We start from the raw sequence: 17625 nt of genomic DNA on the forward strand, positions 1-17625 counted from the left end.
CGGTGTCTCTCTCTCTCTCTCTCTCTCGGTGTCTCTCTCTCTCGGTGTCTCTCTCTCTCGTGTTCTCTCGGGGTCTCTCTCGTGTCTCTCGGTGTCTCTCTCTCTCTCTCTCTCGTGTCTCTCTCTCGGTCTCTCGGTCTCTCTCTCTCTCTCTCTCGGTCTCTCTCTCTCTCTCGGGTCTCTCTCTCTCGGTCTCTCTCTCTCTCGTGTCTCTCTCTCTCTCTCTCTCGGTGTCTCTCTCTCTCTCTCTCTCTCTCTCGTCTCTCTCTCTCTCTCGGTCTCTGGTGTCTCTCTCTCTCTCTCTCTCGGTGTCTCTCTCTCTCTCTCTCTCTCTCCTCTCTCTGTCTCGGGTCTCTCTCTCTCTCTCTCTGTCTCTCTCTCTCTCGGTGTCTCTCTCTCGGTCTCTCTCTCTCTCTCTCTCGGGTTCTCTCTCTCTCGGTGTCTCTCTCTCTCTCTCTCTCTCTCTCGGTGTCTCTCTCTCTCGGTGTCTCTCTCTCTCTCTCGGTGTCTCTCTCTCTCTCTCTCGGGTCTCTCTCTCTCTCTCGGTGTCTCTCTCTCTCTCGGGTGTCTCTCTCTCTCTCTCTCGGTGTCTCTCTCTCCTCTCTCTCTCCTCGGTGTCTCTCTCTCGGTGTCTCTCTCTCTCGGTGTCTCTCTCTCTCTCTCGGTCTCTCTCGGTGTCTCGTGTCTCTCTCTCTCTCTCTCGGTGTCTCTCTCTCTCTCTCTCGGTGTCTCTCTCTCGGTGTCTCTCTCTCTCTCTGTCTCTCTCTCTCTCGGGTGTCTCTCTCTCGGTGTCTCTCTCGTGTCTCTCTCTCGGTGTCTCTCTCTCTCTCGTGTCTCTCTCTCTCTCGGTCTCTCTCTCTCTCGTGTCTCTCGTGTCTCTCTCTCGGTGTCTCTCTCTCGGTGTCTCTCTCTCTCTCTCTCTCTCTCTGGTGTCTCTCTCTCTCTCTCTCTCTCTCTCTCTCTCGTGTCTCTCTCTCTCTCTCTCTCGTGTCTCTCTCTCTCGGTGTCTCTCGGTCTCTCTCTCTCTCTCTCTCTCTCTCTCGGTGTCTCTCTCTCGGTCTCTCTCTCTCTCTCTCTCTCTCTCTCTCTCTCTCTCTCTCTCTCTCGTGTCTCTCTCTCTCTCTCTCTCTCTCTCTCTCTCTCTCGTGTCTCTCTCTCTCTCTCTCTCTCTCTCTCTCTCTCTCTCTCTCGGTGTCTCTCTCTCTCGGTGTGTCTCTCTCTCTCTCTCTCTCTGTGTCTCTCTCTCTCTCTCTCTCTCTCTCTCGGTCTCTCTGTCTCTCTCTCGGTGTCTCTCTCTCTCTCTCGGTGTCGGTGTCTCTCTCTCTCTCGGTGTCTCTCTCTCTCTCTCTCTGTCTCTCGGTATCTCTCTCTCTCGGTCTCTCTCTCTCTCTCTCTCTCTGTCTCTCTCTGTCTCCTCTCTCTGTCTCTCTCTCTCTGTGTCTCTCTGTCTCTCTCGGTGTCTCTCTCTCTCTCTCTCTCTCGGTGTCTCTCTCTCTCTCGGTGTGTCTCTCTCTCTCTCGGTGTGTCTCTCTCTCTCTCGGTGTGTCTCTCTCTCTCGGTGTGTCTCTCTCTCTCGGTGTCTCTCTCTCTCTCTCTCTCGGTGTGTCTCTCTCTCTCTCTCTGTATCTCTGTGTCTCTCTGTCTCTCTCTCTCTCGGTGTCTCTCTGTCTCTCTCTCGGTGTCTCTCTGTCTCTGTTTTTCTTCTGTTTCACTCTTCCTCCTTTCTCTCTGAGAGAAAGAGAGTGACAGATGCTTTTTATTGTCTAAATCCATGTGAGTGCTGAGAGCAGATAACAACCAGCTAGAGGTCTTCACAGGTCCAAAAAGTTGGATCTGTGGCTTTCCCACCTGACCACGATATGCATAAATAATAAAAAAAAATATTGAGAGCTGTTCTGAATGACAGATAGACCTGTTCTGTAAAGGACAGGGGAAACATACCCTTGCTGGTTCGCGCCCGAGAGACCTGTTCAGACCTGTTCTCTCAGGGTAGAGAGAAAAGGAAACCTCCAAATGGGTGCTTCCAGCGCCATCAATAAACAAGCGATATTGACCAAATGATCTGCAGCTACGTGTCCTTAATGTGTAACATATTCAAAACATTACAGTCTGTTATATTGGTTTTTACTTCCTAAAACAATAGTGGTCCACCTTTCGGTTCAGCTGTCTGAGATTTGAGCGATAAATGCATCAGTGCATGCCTATATGCCTAGACTTCCACTGTGTGATATTCATATTTACTAAATAAATATTAAAAGAGAGAAGCTTAGTCCTAGAGACACACAGAGAAAGAAAGAGATGCTGGTGCCATGTTCCTGACATCGACATGGATTACTTTATACTTGTCAGGCTACTACTGCTATTCAGGTATAAATCAAATTTATTTATATCAGCTGATATCTCAAAGTGCTGTACAGAAACCCAGCCTAAAACCCCAAACAGCAAGCAATGCAGGTGTAGAAGCACGGTGGTTAGGAAAAACTCCCTAGAAAGGCCAAAACCTAGGAAGAAACCTAGAGAGGAACCAGGCTATGTGGGGTGGTCAAGCCTCTTCTGGCTGTGCCGGGTAGAGATTATAACAGAACATGGCCAAGATGTTCAAATGTTCATAAATGACCAGCATGGTCGAATAATAATAAGGCAGACAATTGAAACTGGAGCAGCAGCACGGCCAGGTGGACTGGGGACAGCAAGGAGTCATCATGTAGGGTCGTCCTGGGGCATGGTCCTAGAGAGAGAGAGAGAGAGAGAGAATCTGTCCAAATTGGACAGGAGAAGTACTCCAGATATAAGAAACTGACCCCAGCCCCCCGACACATAAACTACTGCAGCATAAGTACTGGAGGCTGAGACAGGAGGGGTCTGGAGACACTGTGGCCCCATCCGAGGACACCCCCGGGCAGAGCCAAACAGGAAGGATATAACCCCACCCACTTTGCCAAAGCACAGCCCCCACACCACTAGAGGGATATCTTCAACCACCAACTTACCATCCTGAGACAAAGCTGAGTATAGCCCACAAAGATCTCCGCCATGGCACAACCCAAGGGGGGGGGCAACCCAGACAGGATGACCACATCAGTGAATCAACCCACTCAGGTGACGCACCCCCTCCAGGGACGGCATGAGAGAGCCCCAGTAAGCCAGTGACTCAGCCCCTGTAATAGGGTTAGAGGCAGAGAATCCCAGTGGAAAGAGGGGAACCGGCCAGGCAGAGACAGCAAGGGCTGTTCGTTGCTCCAGAGCCTTTCCGTTCACATTCCCACTCCTGGGCCAGACTACACTCAATCATATGACCCACTGAAGAGATAAGTCTTCAGTAAAGACTTAAAGGTTGAGACCGAGTTTGCGTCTCTGACATGGGTAGGCAGACCGTTCCATAAAAATGGAGCTCTATAGGAGAAAGCCCTCATTTGGTTTGTCACATGCGCCGAATACAGCAGGTGTAAGACCTTACTGTGAAATGCTTACTTAACCAACAATGCAGTTTGATGAAAATATATTAAAAAAGTAACACTAAATAACAATAATTAGGCTATATACAGAGACTACCAGTTTCGAGTCAATGTGCGGGAGTACAGGTTAGTCAAGGTAATTTGTACATGTAGGTAGGGGTAAAGTGACTATGCATAGATAATAAACAGCAAATAGCAGTAGTGTAAAAACAAAGGGGGTAGAAGCTGTTAAGGAGACTTGGTGCTCCGGGACCACTTGCCGTGTTGTAGCAGAGAGAACAGTCTATAACTTGGGTGACCATTGTTTTGGGCTTTCCTCTGTTACCGCCTAGTATATAGGTCCTGAATGGCAGGAAGCTTGGCCCCAGTGATGTACTGGGCTGTACGCACTACCCTCTGTAGTGCCTTACGGTCAATGCCGAGCAGTTGCCATACCAGGCGGTGATGTAACCGGTCAGTATGCTCTCGATGGTGCAGCTGTAGAACTTTTTGAGGATCAGGGGACACATGCCTAATCTTTTCAGTCTCCTGAGGTGGAAAAGGTGTTGTCGTGCCTTCTTCACAACTGTCATGGTGTGTTTGGACCATGCTTAAATCAAATCAAACTTTATTTGCCTTACTGTGCTTACTTACAAGCCCTTAACCAACAGTGCAGTTCAAGAAGAGTTAAGAAACTATTTACCAAATAAACTAAAGTAAAAAATTAGAAGTAACACAATAAAATAACAATAACAAGGCTATGTAAAGGGGTATCGAGTCAGTGTGCGGGGGTACAGGTTAGTCTGTAATTTGTACATGTAGGTGGGGGTGACGTGACTATGCATAGATAATAAACAGCGAGAAGCAGCAGTGTACAAAACAAATGGAGGGGGAGGGTCAATGTAAATAGTCTGGTGGTCATTTGATTAATTGTTCAGCAGTCTTATGGCTTTGGGGTAGAAGCTTTTAAGGAGCCTTTTGGTCATAGACTTGGTACCGCTTGCCGTGCGGTAGCAGAGAAAACAGTCTATGACTTGGGAGACTGGACCACCTATTATATAGGCCCTGGATGGCAGGAAGTTTGGCCCCAGTAATGTACTGGGCCGTACGCACTGCACTTCCCTCTAGTGCCTTACAGTCAGATGCCAAGCAGTTGCCATACCAGGCGGTGATGCAACCGGTCTGGATACTCTCGATGGTGCAGCTGTAGAACTTTGAGGATCTGGGGACCCATGCCAAATCTTATGTCTGTTGAGTGGGAAAAGGTGTGCCTGTCACAACCTGGCTCTTAGATGGTGACAAGCCAGGAGTCCTCACGTTGGCAGTTAAGGAGTAACAAAGTATAAAACTACAAAGGGAAACTAACCTGTGACTTGTGACAGTAGGAATGTGAGGGGTGTAATGGAGATACATGGATGAAGGTAAAATGTGTGTTAGTGTTGAAGGGTGCACCTAATCAAAACTCATAATCATCCAGATCACAAAACAAAATGGTGCACCTTGGTGTCACCTTAACGACCCAATCAGCTGCACCTATCCCCAATCTGCAAATGAAAGCACAAACACAGAGGAGCCAGGGTCCTTCGTTCCCACGAAGCTCATCACTAAGCTATGTTGTTGAACGCTGAGCTGTTGTCAATGAACAGCATTCTCACATAGGTGTTCCTTTTGTCCAGTTGGGAAAGGGAGGTGTGATTGAGATTTTGTCATCTGTTGGGGCGGTATGCGAATCGCAGTGGGTCTAGGGTATCTGGTAGGATGCTGTTGATGTGAGCCATGCCCAGCCTTTCAAAGCACTTCATGGCTACAGACGTGAGTTCTATGGGGTGGTAGTCATTTAGGCAGGTCACCTTAGTGTTATTGGGCACAGGGACTGCGGTGGTCTGCTTGAAACATGTAGGTGGTACGAACTCGGTCAGGGAAAGGTTGAAAATGTCATTCTCTTTATTTGCGTCGGTTTGTGATGTTAAATAGGCGTACAGAAGGAGGCAAATTCATAAATGTTCGCTCAGAATGTGCACTACTGTTCAAAAGTTTGGGGTCACTTAGAAATGTCCTTGTTTTTGAAAGAAATGCAAATGTTTTTTCTCCATTAAAATTACATCAAATTGCTCAGAAATACAGTGTAGACATGGTTAATGTTGTAAATGACTATTGTAGCTGGAAACAGCTGATTCATGGAATATCTACATAGGTGTCTGTTTCTCAAACTAGACACTTTAATGTACTTGTCCTCTTGCTCAGTTGTGCAACGGGGCCTCCCACTTTTTCTATTCTCGTTAGAGCCAGTTTGTTCTGTGAAGGGAGTAGTACACAGCGTTGTTCGAGATCTTCAGTTTCTTGGCTATTTTTCGCATGGAATAGCCTTCATTTCTTAGAACAAGAATAGACTGATGAGTTTCAGAAGAAAGTCCTTTGTTTCTACCCATTTTAAGCCTGTAATTGAACCCACAAATGCTGATGCGCCAGATTCTCAACTAGTCGAAAGCAGGCCAGTTTTACTGCTTCTTTAATCAGAACAAGAGTTTTCAGTTGTGCTAACGTAATTGGAAAAGGGTTTTCTAATGATCAATTAGCCTTTTAAAATGATAGACTTGGATTAGCTAACACAATGTGCCATTTGAACACAGAGTGATGGTTGCTGATAATGGGCCTCTGTGTAGGTATTCCATAACAAATCTGCCATTTCCAGCTACAATAGTCATTTACAACATTAACATTGTCAACAATGTATTTCTGATCAATTGGATGTCATTTTAATGGCCACAAATGTGCTTTTCTTTCAAAAACAAGGACATTTCTAAGTGACCCCAAACTTTTGAACGTAGTGTATTTTTATAAAGAGAACCATTATACTGTTAGTAACTCTCCTAAAGAATTCTTCTTCACCCCAAGTTCTGGTGCACATTGCCTTCATAGGCCTGCTGTAGCTAAGCCTAATAATAGCCATACCACACCAAACCTTCACAAATGTTGCTTAACTTTATTATCAAAAGTAAGTCAAGTCATTGTTTATAGGGAAAACACAAGTAGGTTCTTATATTGTGGCATTAAATGAATTATCAACAAAGTCGATTGCCTACCCAACAAATGGCAGCAATAGGCTAACGCTATTTCTTTTACAACAGGCCTACTTTTAACCTTCGTCTAAATAAGGAGCACAAAATTAAAGAAAATTTGAACATGATTTAGCCAATGAAAATGTCTCAGCCTATGCAAAAAGAGTTTGTTTTATTTTGTTATTTAAAAAAAAAAAAAAAAAAAACTGTTTAGATGATTAAATTGGCCTACAGTAGTAATAATAATGATTTATAATAATGACAAAAAAATGTATGATAAATAGCAAGTGGAATAGCTAAAAATCAAATAAATAGAACAGTAAACATTACAGTTCCAAAGGAATAGAGACATTTCAAATGTCATATTATGGCTGTATACAGTGTTGTAATGGTGGGAAAATAAATATGGGATGTATTTACAAAAACTGTGTCACCTCAAAACTGTCACCTGAAATGACATCTACACAGTATTAATCACTGTGATTATTTCAACAGAGTGTTGGAAAGAGCGACTATCCACAGCAGAGTGATGGGACTGTAATGTAATGTATTGTAATCGCCTCATCCAAACCAGAACACAATGTACTCGCTTTCAGACTGCAGTCTCAATCTTCCGTTGTCTGGTTTCCAGCAATCTACCACCCCTTCTCTCTCTGTCTGTCTCTCTCTCTTTTCTGTTGTCCTCTTGTCTGTCGCTCTGCCTACCCAATAAGGACCGAACAGGACCGCAGAGACTTTCTGTCTTTTAATTCCCTCAGATCTTGTGGTCCATCTTCCTCTTGTCACTGTATCTCTTGGTGCCTCTCTCTGTGACACCAAATACATACAAAATGTGTGACAGTCATCCTCCTCTCCTCCCCCAGGTTGAAGAGACCTCCCCTAGGGTACAGTGACACAGTGGCCTTCTCCATGGAGCACAGCTCCTACCAGTGCTTCAGGAAGAGTGCCAGATTTGGGAGGTGAGATGAGAACTCTTTTCATTTGGAGGTCAATTTTTGACCCATCACCGCTGTAGTCACATGACTCCTCTTAGAGCCAGTGGGTGCTAGAAGCTATTCAAATCCCTTATGTCTGTGACAGAAATGTATGTAGTTCTGTTCTTGAGCTGTTCTTGTCTATTAATGATCTGTATTATGTCATGTTTTGTGTGGAACCTGGAAAGAGTAGCTGCTGCTTTTGCAACAGCTAATGGGTATCCTAATCAAAATGCCAAAGGTCAACAAGGGCCTAATGGTAAGAATCAATGATGGTATATCAGGCAGTTTGGGATGGTAGCCATAGTTTGAAGTTTAAAGGAGGGATGGTTAACAATACATATCTCTACAGTCAGTTCAGTACTGAGGTTCGCCTGCTGTGTGCTCATGCTTGACATAGGGGAAGCTCTAATCTACGCGACTCCCCCATGATAATGGATTGCATTTATGAAGTGCATCTTATGAATTGACTCTTAACTGACAATTCAACAGCACTCTCCGTTGATTGGGGTTAACTCATTGAAATTCACTACCACAGCCTTTCATTTGAGATTCATAGATATTGTTTTGGTTCTGCAGAATGCTTACTGTTGCTTAAGTGAGGAAAAAGTGCATTAAATGTAGCGTTTGAATAGAATACAAGGTTTGAGTAGTAGTCTGAGAATGACTGATTGTTCGGCACTACCTCTCAAAGGCTTCAGTTTGACTTCATTGAATATATCCTAATGAAACCTTTCATTACTTATTGTAAGCAACAGCAGTAATATACTACCTGGCCACAACGGCGGCAACGTACTACCTGGCCACAACGGCGGCAACGTACTACCTGGCCACAACGGCGGCAACGTACTACCTGGCCACAACGGCGGCAACGTACTACCTGGCCACAACGGCGGTAACGTACTACCTGGCCACAACGGCGGTAACATACTACCTGGCCACAACGTACTACCTGGCCACAATGGCGGTAACGTACTACCTGGCCACAACGTACTACCTGGCCACAACGGCGGTAACGTACTACCTGGCCACAACGTACTACCTGGCCACAACGTACTGCCTGGCCACAACGTACTGCCTGTCCACAACGTACTACCTGGCCACAACGGCGGTAACGTACTAACTGGCCACAACGTACTACCTGGCCACAACGGCGGTAACGTACTACCTGGCCACAACGTACTACCTGGCCACAACTGAGGCAACGTACTACCTGGCCACAACTGAGGTAACGTACTACCTGGCCACAACGGCGGTAACGTACTACCTGGCCACAACGTACTACCTGGCCACAACGGCGGTAACGTACTAACTGGACACAACGTACTAACTGGCCACAACGTACTACCTGGCCACAACGGCGGTAACGTACTACCTGGCCACAACGGCGGTAACGTACTACCTGGCCACAACGTACTACCTGGCCACAACGGCGGTAACGTACTACCTGGCCACAACGTACTACCTGGCCACAACGGCGGTAACGTACTACCTGGCCACAACGGCGGTAATGTACTACCTGGCCACAATGGAGGTAACGTACTACCTGGCCACAACGTACTACCTGGCCACAACGGCGGTAACGTACTACCTGGCCACAACGTACTACCTGGCCACAACGGCGGTAACGTACTACCTGGCCACAATGTACTACCTGGCCACAATGTACTACCTGGCCACAACGTACTACCTGGCCACAACGTACTACCTGGCCACAACGTACTACCTGGCCACAACGTACTACCTGGCCACAACACCGGCCACAATGTACTACCTGGCCACAACGTACTACCTGGCCACAACGCACTACCTGGCCAACGCATTACCTGGCCACAACGCACTACCTGGCCACAACGGGCGTACTACCTGGCTACAACGCACTACCTGGCCACAACGTACTACCTGGCTACAACTGAGGTAACGCACTACCTGGCCACAACGGCGTAAAGTACTACCTGGCTAACAACTGGCCACAACGTACTACCTGGCTACAACTGAGGTAACGTACTACCTGGCGGTAACATACTACCTGGCCAACGCAACCTGGCCAACGGCAACGTACTACCTGGCCACAACGGCGGTAACGTACTACCTGGCCACAACTGAGGTAACGTACTACCTGGCCACAACGGCTACCTGCCCACAACGTACTGCCTGGCCACAACGGCGTAACGTACTGGCCTGGCACAACTGGCGGCGGTAACAACTGCCTGGCCACAACGTAACATACTACCTGGCTACAACGGCTACAACGCACTACCTGGCCACAACTGGCCACAACGTACTGCCTGGCCACAACGGCGGGAACATACTACCTGGCCACAACGGACTGCCTGGCCACAACGGCGTAACTGCCTGGCCACAACGGCGGTAACGTACTACCTGGCCACAACGGCGGTAACGTACTACCTGGCCACAACGGCGGTAACGTACTACCTGGCCACAACGGCGGTAACGTACTACCTGGCCACAACGGCGGTAACGTACTACCTGGCCACAACGTACTACCTGGCCACAACGGCGGTAACGTACTACCTGGCCACAACGTACTGTCTGGCCACAACGGCGGTAACGTACTACCTGGCCACAACGTGCTACCTGGCACAACGTGCTGCCTGGCTAACGTACTGCCTGGCCACAACGCACTACCTGGCCACAACGGCGGGAACATGCTACCTGGCCACAACGTGCTGCCTGGCCCAACGGCGGTAACGCACTACCTGGCCACAACCGGCCACAACTGAGGCAACGTACTACCTGGCCACAACTGAGGTAACGCACTGCCTGGCACAACGGCGTGTAACGTACTACCTGGCCACAACGGCGGTAATGTACTACCTGGCCACAATGGAGGTAACGTACTACCTGGCCACAACGTACTACCTGGCCACAACGGCGGTAACGTACTACCTGGCCACAACGTACTACCTGGCCACAACGGCGGTAACGTACTACCTGGCCACAATGTACTACCTGGCCACAATGTACTACCTGGCCACAACGTACTACCTGGCCACAACGTGGCTGGCCACACAACGTACTACCTGGTAACGCACTACCTGGCCCAACGCATTACCTGGCCACAACGGCGGTAAAGTACTGCCTGGCTACAACGTACTACCTGGCCAACTGGCCTGGCTGGCAACGGAGGTAACGCACTGCCTGGCCACAACGGGCGTAACGTACTACCTGGCCAACAACTGGGCACAACGTACTACCTGGCTACAACTGAGGTAACGTACTACCTGGCCACAACGGCGGTAACATACTACCTGGCCACAACGTACTACCTGGCCACAACGGCGGTAACGTACTACCTGGCCACAACGGCGGTAACGTACTACCTGGCCACAACTGAGGTAACGTACTACCTGGCCACAACGTACTACCTGCCCACAACGTACTGCCTGGCCACAACGGCGGTAACGGACTACCTGGCCACAACGTACTGTCTGGCCACAACGGCGGTAACGTACTACCTGGCTACAACGTACTACCTGGCTACAACGTACTACCTGGCTACAACGTACTACCTGGCCACAACGTACTACCTGGCCACAACGGGGGAACATACTGCCTGGCCACAACGTACTGCCTGGCCGTAACGTACTACCTGGCCACAACGGCGGTAACGCGTACTGCCTGGCCACAACGGCGGTAACGTAGTACCTGGCCACAACGGCGCGGGTAACGTGCCTGGCCACAACGGCGGTAACGCTACCTGGCCACAACGGCGGCGGTAACATACTACCTGGCCACAACGCATTCACCTGGCCACAATGGCGGTAACGTACTACCTGGCCACAACGCTGCCTGGCCTGGCAACGGCGGTAACGCTGCCTGGCCACAACGCTGCCTGGCCACAACGTGCTGCCTGGCCACAACGTACTGCCTGTCCACAACGTACTACCTGGCCACAACGGCGGTAACGTACTAACTGGCCACAACGTACTACCTGGCCACAACGGCGGTAACGTACTACCTGGCCACAACGTACTACCTGGCCACAACTGAGGCAACGTACTACCTGGCCACAACTGGAGGTAACGCGTACTGCCTGGCCACAACGGCGGTGGCCATTGCCTGGCCTGGTAACTGCCTGTGGCCAACGGCGGTAACGCACTAACTGGACACTGGCTAACTGGCACAACGTACTACCTGGCCACAACGGCGTAACGCACTACCTGGCCACAACGTAACGTACTAACTGGCCACAACGGGCGTAACTACTACCTGGCCACAACGGCGTAACATACCTGGCCACAACGGCGGTAACGCACTACCTGGCCACAACGCACTGCCTGGCCACAACGGGCGTAACGCACTGCCTGGCCACTGCACTACCTGGCCAACGGCGTAACGTGCTACCTGGCCTGGCGCGGTAATGTACTACCTGGCCACAAACTGCCTGGCCCAACGGCGGTAATGTACTACCTGGCCACAATGGAGGTAACGTACTACCTGGCCACAACGCACTACCTGGCCACAACGGCGTGCAGATTACCTGGCCACAACGTACTACCTGGCCACAACGGCGGTAACGTACTACCTGGCCACAATGTACTACCTGGCCACAATGTACTACCTGGCCACAACGTACTACCTGGCCACAACGTACTACCTGGCCACAACGTACTACCTGGCCACAACGTACTACCTGGCCACAACAGCGGTAACGTACTACCTGGCTACAACGGCGGTAACGTACTACCTGGCCACAACGTACTACCTGGCTACAACGGCGGTAACGTACTACCTGGCTACAACTGAGGTAACGTACTACCTGGCCACAACGGCGGTAAAGTACTACCTGGCTACAACGTACTACCTGGCCACAACGTACTACCTGGCTACAACGGCGGTAACGTACTACCTGGCCACAACGTACTACCTGGCCACAACGTACTACCTGGCCACAACGCATTGCCTGGCCACAACGGCGTAACGCATGCTGCCTGGCTACAACTGAGGTAACGTGCTACCTGGCCACAACGAGGCGGTAACGTACTGCCTGGCCACAACGCATTACCTGGCCACAACGGCGGTAACGGACTGCCTGGCCACAACGGCGGTAACGTGCTACCTGGCCACAACGGAGGTAACGCACTACCTGGCACAACTGAGGTAACGTACTACCTGCCCTGGCCACAACGTGCTACCTGCCCACAACTACTGCCTGGCCACAACGGCGTAACGGACTACCTGGCCACAACGTACTGTCTGGCCACAACGGCGGTAACGTACTACCTGGCTACAACGTACTACCTGGCTACAACGTACTACCTGGCTACAACGTACTACCTGGCCACAACGTACTACCTGGCCACAACGGCGGGAACATACTACCTGGCCACAACGTACTGCCTGGCCACAACGGCGGTAACGCACTGCCTGGCCACAACGGCGGCCTGGCCACAACGGCGTAACGCATTACCTGGCCACAACGGGCGTGTAACGCAGTGCCTGGCCTGGCGTGCTGCCTGGCCACAACGGCGGTAACGCACTACCTGGCCACAACGGCGGTAACGGGCGTAACGCTACCTGGCCACGGCGGTAACGGCTGCCTGGCCACAACGTACTACCTGGCCACAACGGGCGGTAACGCATCACCTGGCCACAACGGCGCCGTAACGCCTGGCCACAACGGCGGTAACGTACTACCTGGCCACAACGGCGGTAACGTACTACCTGGCCACAACTGAGGCAACGTACTACCTGGCCACAACGTACTGCCTGGCACAACGTGCTACCTGGCCACAACGGCGGTAACGTACTGCCTGGCCACAACGGCGTAACGCACTGCCTGGCCACAACGGGGCGAGGCGCGTACTACCTGGCCACAACTGAGGCAACGTGCTGCCTGGCCACAACTGAGGCAACGTACTACCTGGCCACAACTGAGGCAACGTACTACCTGGCCACAACTGAGGCAACGTACTACCTGGCCACAACTGAGGCAACGTACTACCTGGCCACAACTGAGGCAACGTACTACCTGGCCACAACTGAGGCAACGTACTACCTGGCCACAACGGCGGCAACGTACTACCTGGCCAACGGGAGGCAACGCTACCTGGCCACAACGGAGGCAACGTACTACCTGGCCACAACGGCGGCAACGTACTACCTGGCCACAACGGCGGCAACGTACTACCTGGCCACAACTGAGGCAACGCGGCGTACGTACCTGGCACAACTACCTGGCCACAACTGAGGCAACGTACTACCTGGCCACAACTGAGGCAACGCGCCCTGGCCTGGCCTGGCAACGTACTACCTGGGCAAGGCAACGTACTACCTGGCCACAACTGAGGCGCGTACTACCTGGCCACAACTGAGGCGCGTACTACCTGGCCACAACTGAGGCAACGTACTACCTGGCCACAACTGAGGCAACGTACTACCTGGCCACAACGGAGGCAACGCACTACCTGGCCACAACTGAGGCAACGCACTACCTGGCACAACGGAGGCAACGCACTACCTGGCCACAACGGGCGCAACGTACTACCTGGCCACAACGGCGGCGCGTGCTACCTGGCCACAACGGCGGCAGCGTGCTGCCTGGCCACAACGTGCTACCTGGCCACAACGCACTGCCTGGCCTGGCGGCGGCAACGTGCTGCCTGGCCAACGGCGGCAACGTGCTGCCTGGCCACAACGGCGTAACGCATTACCTGGCCACAACGGCGGTAACGCACTACCTGGCCACAACTGGGCAACGTGCTACCTGGCCACAACGCGTGACTGCCTGGCCACAACGGGCGGTAACGCGTGCTGCCTGGCCACAACGTGCTGCCTGGCCAACGTGCTGCCTGGCCACAACGCACTGCCTGGCCACAACGTGCTACCTGGCCACAACGGCGATGGCAACGCTACCTGGCCACAACGGCGGTAACGTGCTGCCTGGCCACAACGGCGGTGGTAACGCACTGCCTGGCCAACTGAGGCAACGTGCTACCTGGCCACAACTGAGGCAACGTACTACCTGGCCACAACGAGGCAGCGCAACCTGGCCACAACGGAGGTACGCTACCTGGCCACAGCGGCGACAACGTGCTACCTGGCCACAACGGCGCAACGCTGCCTGGCCAACGGGCGGCAGCGTGCTACCTGGCCACAGCGGCGGCAACGTGCTGCCTGGCCACAACGGGCGACAACGCACTGCCTGGCCAACGGGCGGTAACGTACTGCCTGGCCACGCGTACTGCCTGGCCACAACGTGCTACCTGGCCACAACGGTGCAACGCGTACTGCCTGGCCTGGCGTGCTACCCACAACGGCGGCAACGTACTACCTGGCCACAACGGCGGTAACGTACTACCTGGCCACAACTGAGGCAACGTACTACCTGGCCACAACGTACTACCTGGCCACAACGGCGGTAACGTACTACCTGGCCACAACGTACTACCTGGCCACAACGTACTACCTGGCCACAACGTACTACCTGGCCACAACGTACTACCTGGCCACAACGGCGGTAACGTACTACCTGGCCACAACGGCGGTAACGTACTACCTGGCCACAACGGCGGTAACGTACTACCTGGCCACAACTGAGGCAACGTACTGCCTGGCCACAACTGAGGCAACGTACTACCTGGCCACAACGGCGGTAACGTACTACCTGGCCACAACGGCGGTAACGTACTACCTGGCCACAACGGCGGTAACGTACTACCTGGCCACAACTGAGGCAACGTACTACCTGGCCACAACTGAGGCAACGTACTACCTGGCCACAACTGAGGCAACGTACTACCTGGCCACAACTGAGGTAACGTACTACCTGGCCACAACGGCGGTAACGTACTACCTGGCCACAACTGGGCAACAACTACCTGGCCTCAACTGAGGCAACCTACCTGGCCACAACTGAGGCAACGTACTACCTGGCCACAACTGAGGCAACGTACTACCTGGCCACAACTGAGGTAACGTACTACCTGGCCACAATGGCGGTAACGTACTACCTGGCCACAACGTACTACCTGGCCACAACGGCGGTAACGTACTACCTGGCCACAACTGAGGCAACGTACTACCTGGCCAACGCACTACCTGGCCGTGGCCTGGCCAACGCACTACCTGGCCACAACGGTAACTTACTACCTGGCCACAACGGCGGTAACTTGGCCTGGCCAACGGCGTAACGCACTACCTGGCCACAACGGGCAACGCACTACCTGGCCACAACGGCGGCAACGTACTACCTGGCCACAACTGAGGCAACGTACTACCTGGCCACAACTGAGGCAACGTACTACCTGGCCACAACTGAGGCAACGTACTACCTGGCCACAACTGAGGCAACGTACTACCTGGCCACAACTGAGGCACTGGCCACAACTGAGGCAACCACAACTGAGGCAACGTACTACCTGGCCACAACTGGGCAACGTACTACCTGGCCACAACTGAGGCAACGTACTACCTGGCCACAACTGAGGCAACGTACTACCTGGCCACAACTGAGGCAACGTACTACCTGGCCACAACTGAGGCAACGTACTACCTGGCCACAACTGAGGCAACGTACTACCTGGCCACAACGTACTACCTGGCCACAACTGAGGCAACGTACTACCTGGCCACAACTGAGGCAACGTACTACCTGGCCACAACGTACTACCTGGCCACAACTGAGGTAACGTACTACCTGGCCACAACGGCGGTAACATACTACCTGGCCACAACGGCGGTAACGTACTACCTGGCCGCAACGGCAGTAATATCAGTGTGTAATCACCAGATTTCTGAGTTTTACATATGATATGCGGATTCATTTTGGATCAGCTTATCACCAGTTATAGTGAGGAACATATTTAGAGACAGGCTAGAGGAGGAGTCAAGACAGGATTCTGATTAGGTTTAATTGCTACTTTATAAAAATGGCTTGCTAGCAGTGAAAATGCCCTCATGCTCATAGAATAAAATATTAAAGAGTAGAATGGAAATACAGAACAGACCTTCTGTATTCTAACATCGTATAAGCCATCCAGATATTTAAGAGCTGTTTTAACATGTTTATCTGTCCCTGTCATGTCCTCCTGTCCTGTTCTAGGCACCTGGTCAACTTCTTCCTGGTGTTGACACAGCTGGGATTCTGCAGTGCATACTTTGTGTTCCTGGCAGAGAATATAAAACAGGTAGGCTCTATTCCCACCTATCGAATACAGACAAGTGTGTTGTTCTTAAAAGTCTACCAATCAAAAACAGACGTGTGTTGAGTCTCCGTATACCCACCTATCAAATATATACCAATATAGCGTGTTCTTAAAAGCCTACCAATCAAACAAACGACTGGAAGTATCTCTGTACTCCTATCAAAAGCAATGGGTGTGTCACAAGTATGTGTCACTGACCAAATCTATCCTGTACAGATACTGAATTGGTATTATTAACTGGGTTGTTTGAGCCCAGAATGGCTGACAGCCATGGTATACTTAAGCAATAAGGCATGGTGGGTGTGGTATGTGGCCAATATACCACCGCTAAGGGCTGTTCTTATGCACTACGCATAACGGAGTGCCTGGACACAACCCTGAGCCGTAGTATATTGGCCACATACCACAAACCTCTGAGGTACCTTATTGCTATTAAAAACTGGTTACCAACGTAATTAGAACAGTAAAAATAAATGTTTTGTCATACCCGTGGTATGTTAGCCAATCAGCATTCAGGGCTTGAACCACCCAGATTATAATAGATCATATACTACGTGTATGACAAAACATTTAGTTTTACTGCTCCAACGACGTTGGTAACCAGTTTATAATAGCAATACGCTACTCTGGGTTTTTTGGGGTTTAGGCACGACGTAATATTGACCAAATATGGACAATATTTGGTATATTGGTCAATACTTGGCCGATATTGCATCGTGCCTAAGAACAAAACTTAGCCATGGTATATTGGCAGTATACCACTGATACCAATAACCCATATTCAACTGAGCTGCCTAATCTATCAATCCCGGTTGCTTGGTGATGTACAATTAGATGGTGTGTTTGGAGGATGACCTCTTGTCATCTCAACTCTTAAGCTGTTCGAATGTTTGACTTGCAGTGACACACAACGTTCCCTAGGAGACGCTAGTGGTGTTTCATCTCTGAGCTCTCTGCTTGCCTGACTATTTCAGCCTCTCTTTCTTTC

At 51.0% G+C, this 17625-nt stretch overlaps 1 protein-coding gene across 1 annotated transcript in view; it reads left to right on the forward strand.

Moving 5' to 3' along the window:
• Nucleotides 1-6017: 6017 nt before the first annotated feature.
• The window catches only part of LOC135534002 (neutral amino acid uniporter 4-like), a 31459-nt gene continuing 19851 nt past the window's right edge, over nt 6018-17625 (forward strand). The window contains exons 1-2 of the mRNA XM_064961164.1: nt 6018-7452; nt 16535-16619. Of these exons, the coding sequence (XP_064817236.1) occupies nt 7403-7452; nt 16535-16619 (135 nt within the window). The 5' untranslated portion in view covers nt 6018-7402. The remainder of the gene's footprint in view (nt 7453-16534; nt 16620-17625) is intronic.

Source organism: Oncorhynchus masou, unplaced genomic scaffold (genome assembly GCF_036934945.1).
Source record: "Oncorhynchus masou masou isolate Uvic2021 unplaced genomic scaffold, UVic_Omas_1.1 unplaced_scaffold_2903, whole genome shotgun sequence".
Lineage (NCBI taxonomy): Eukaryota > Metazoa > Chordata > Actinopteri > Salmoniformes > Salmonidae > Oncorhynchus > Oncorhynchus masou.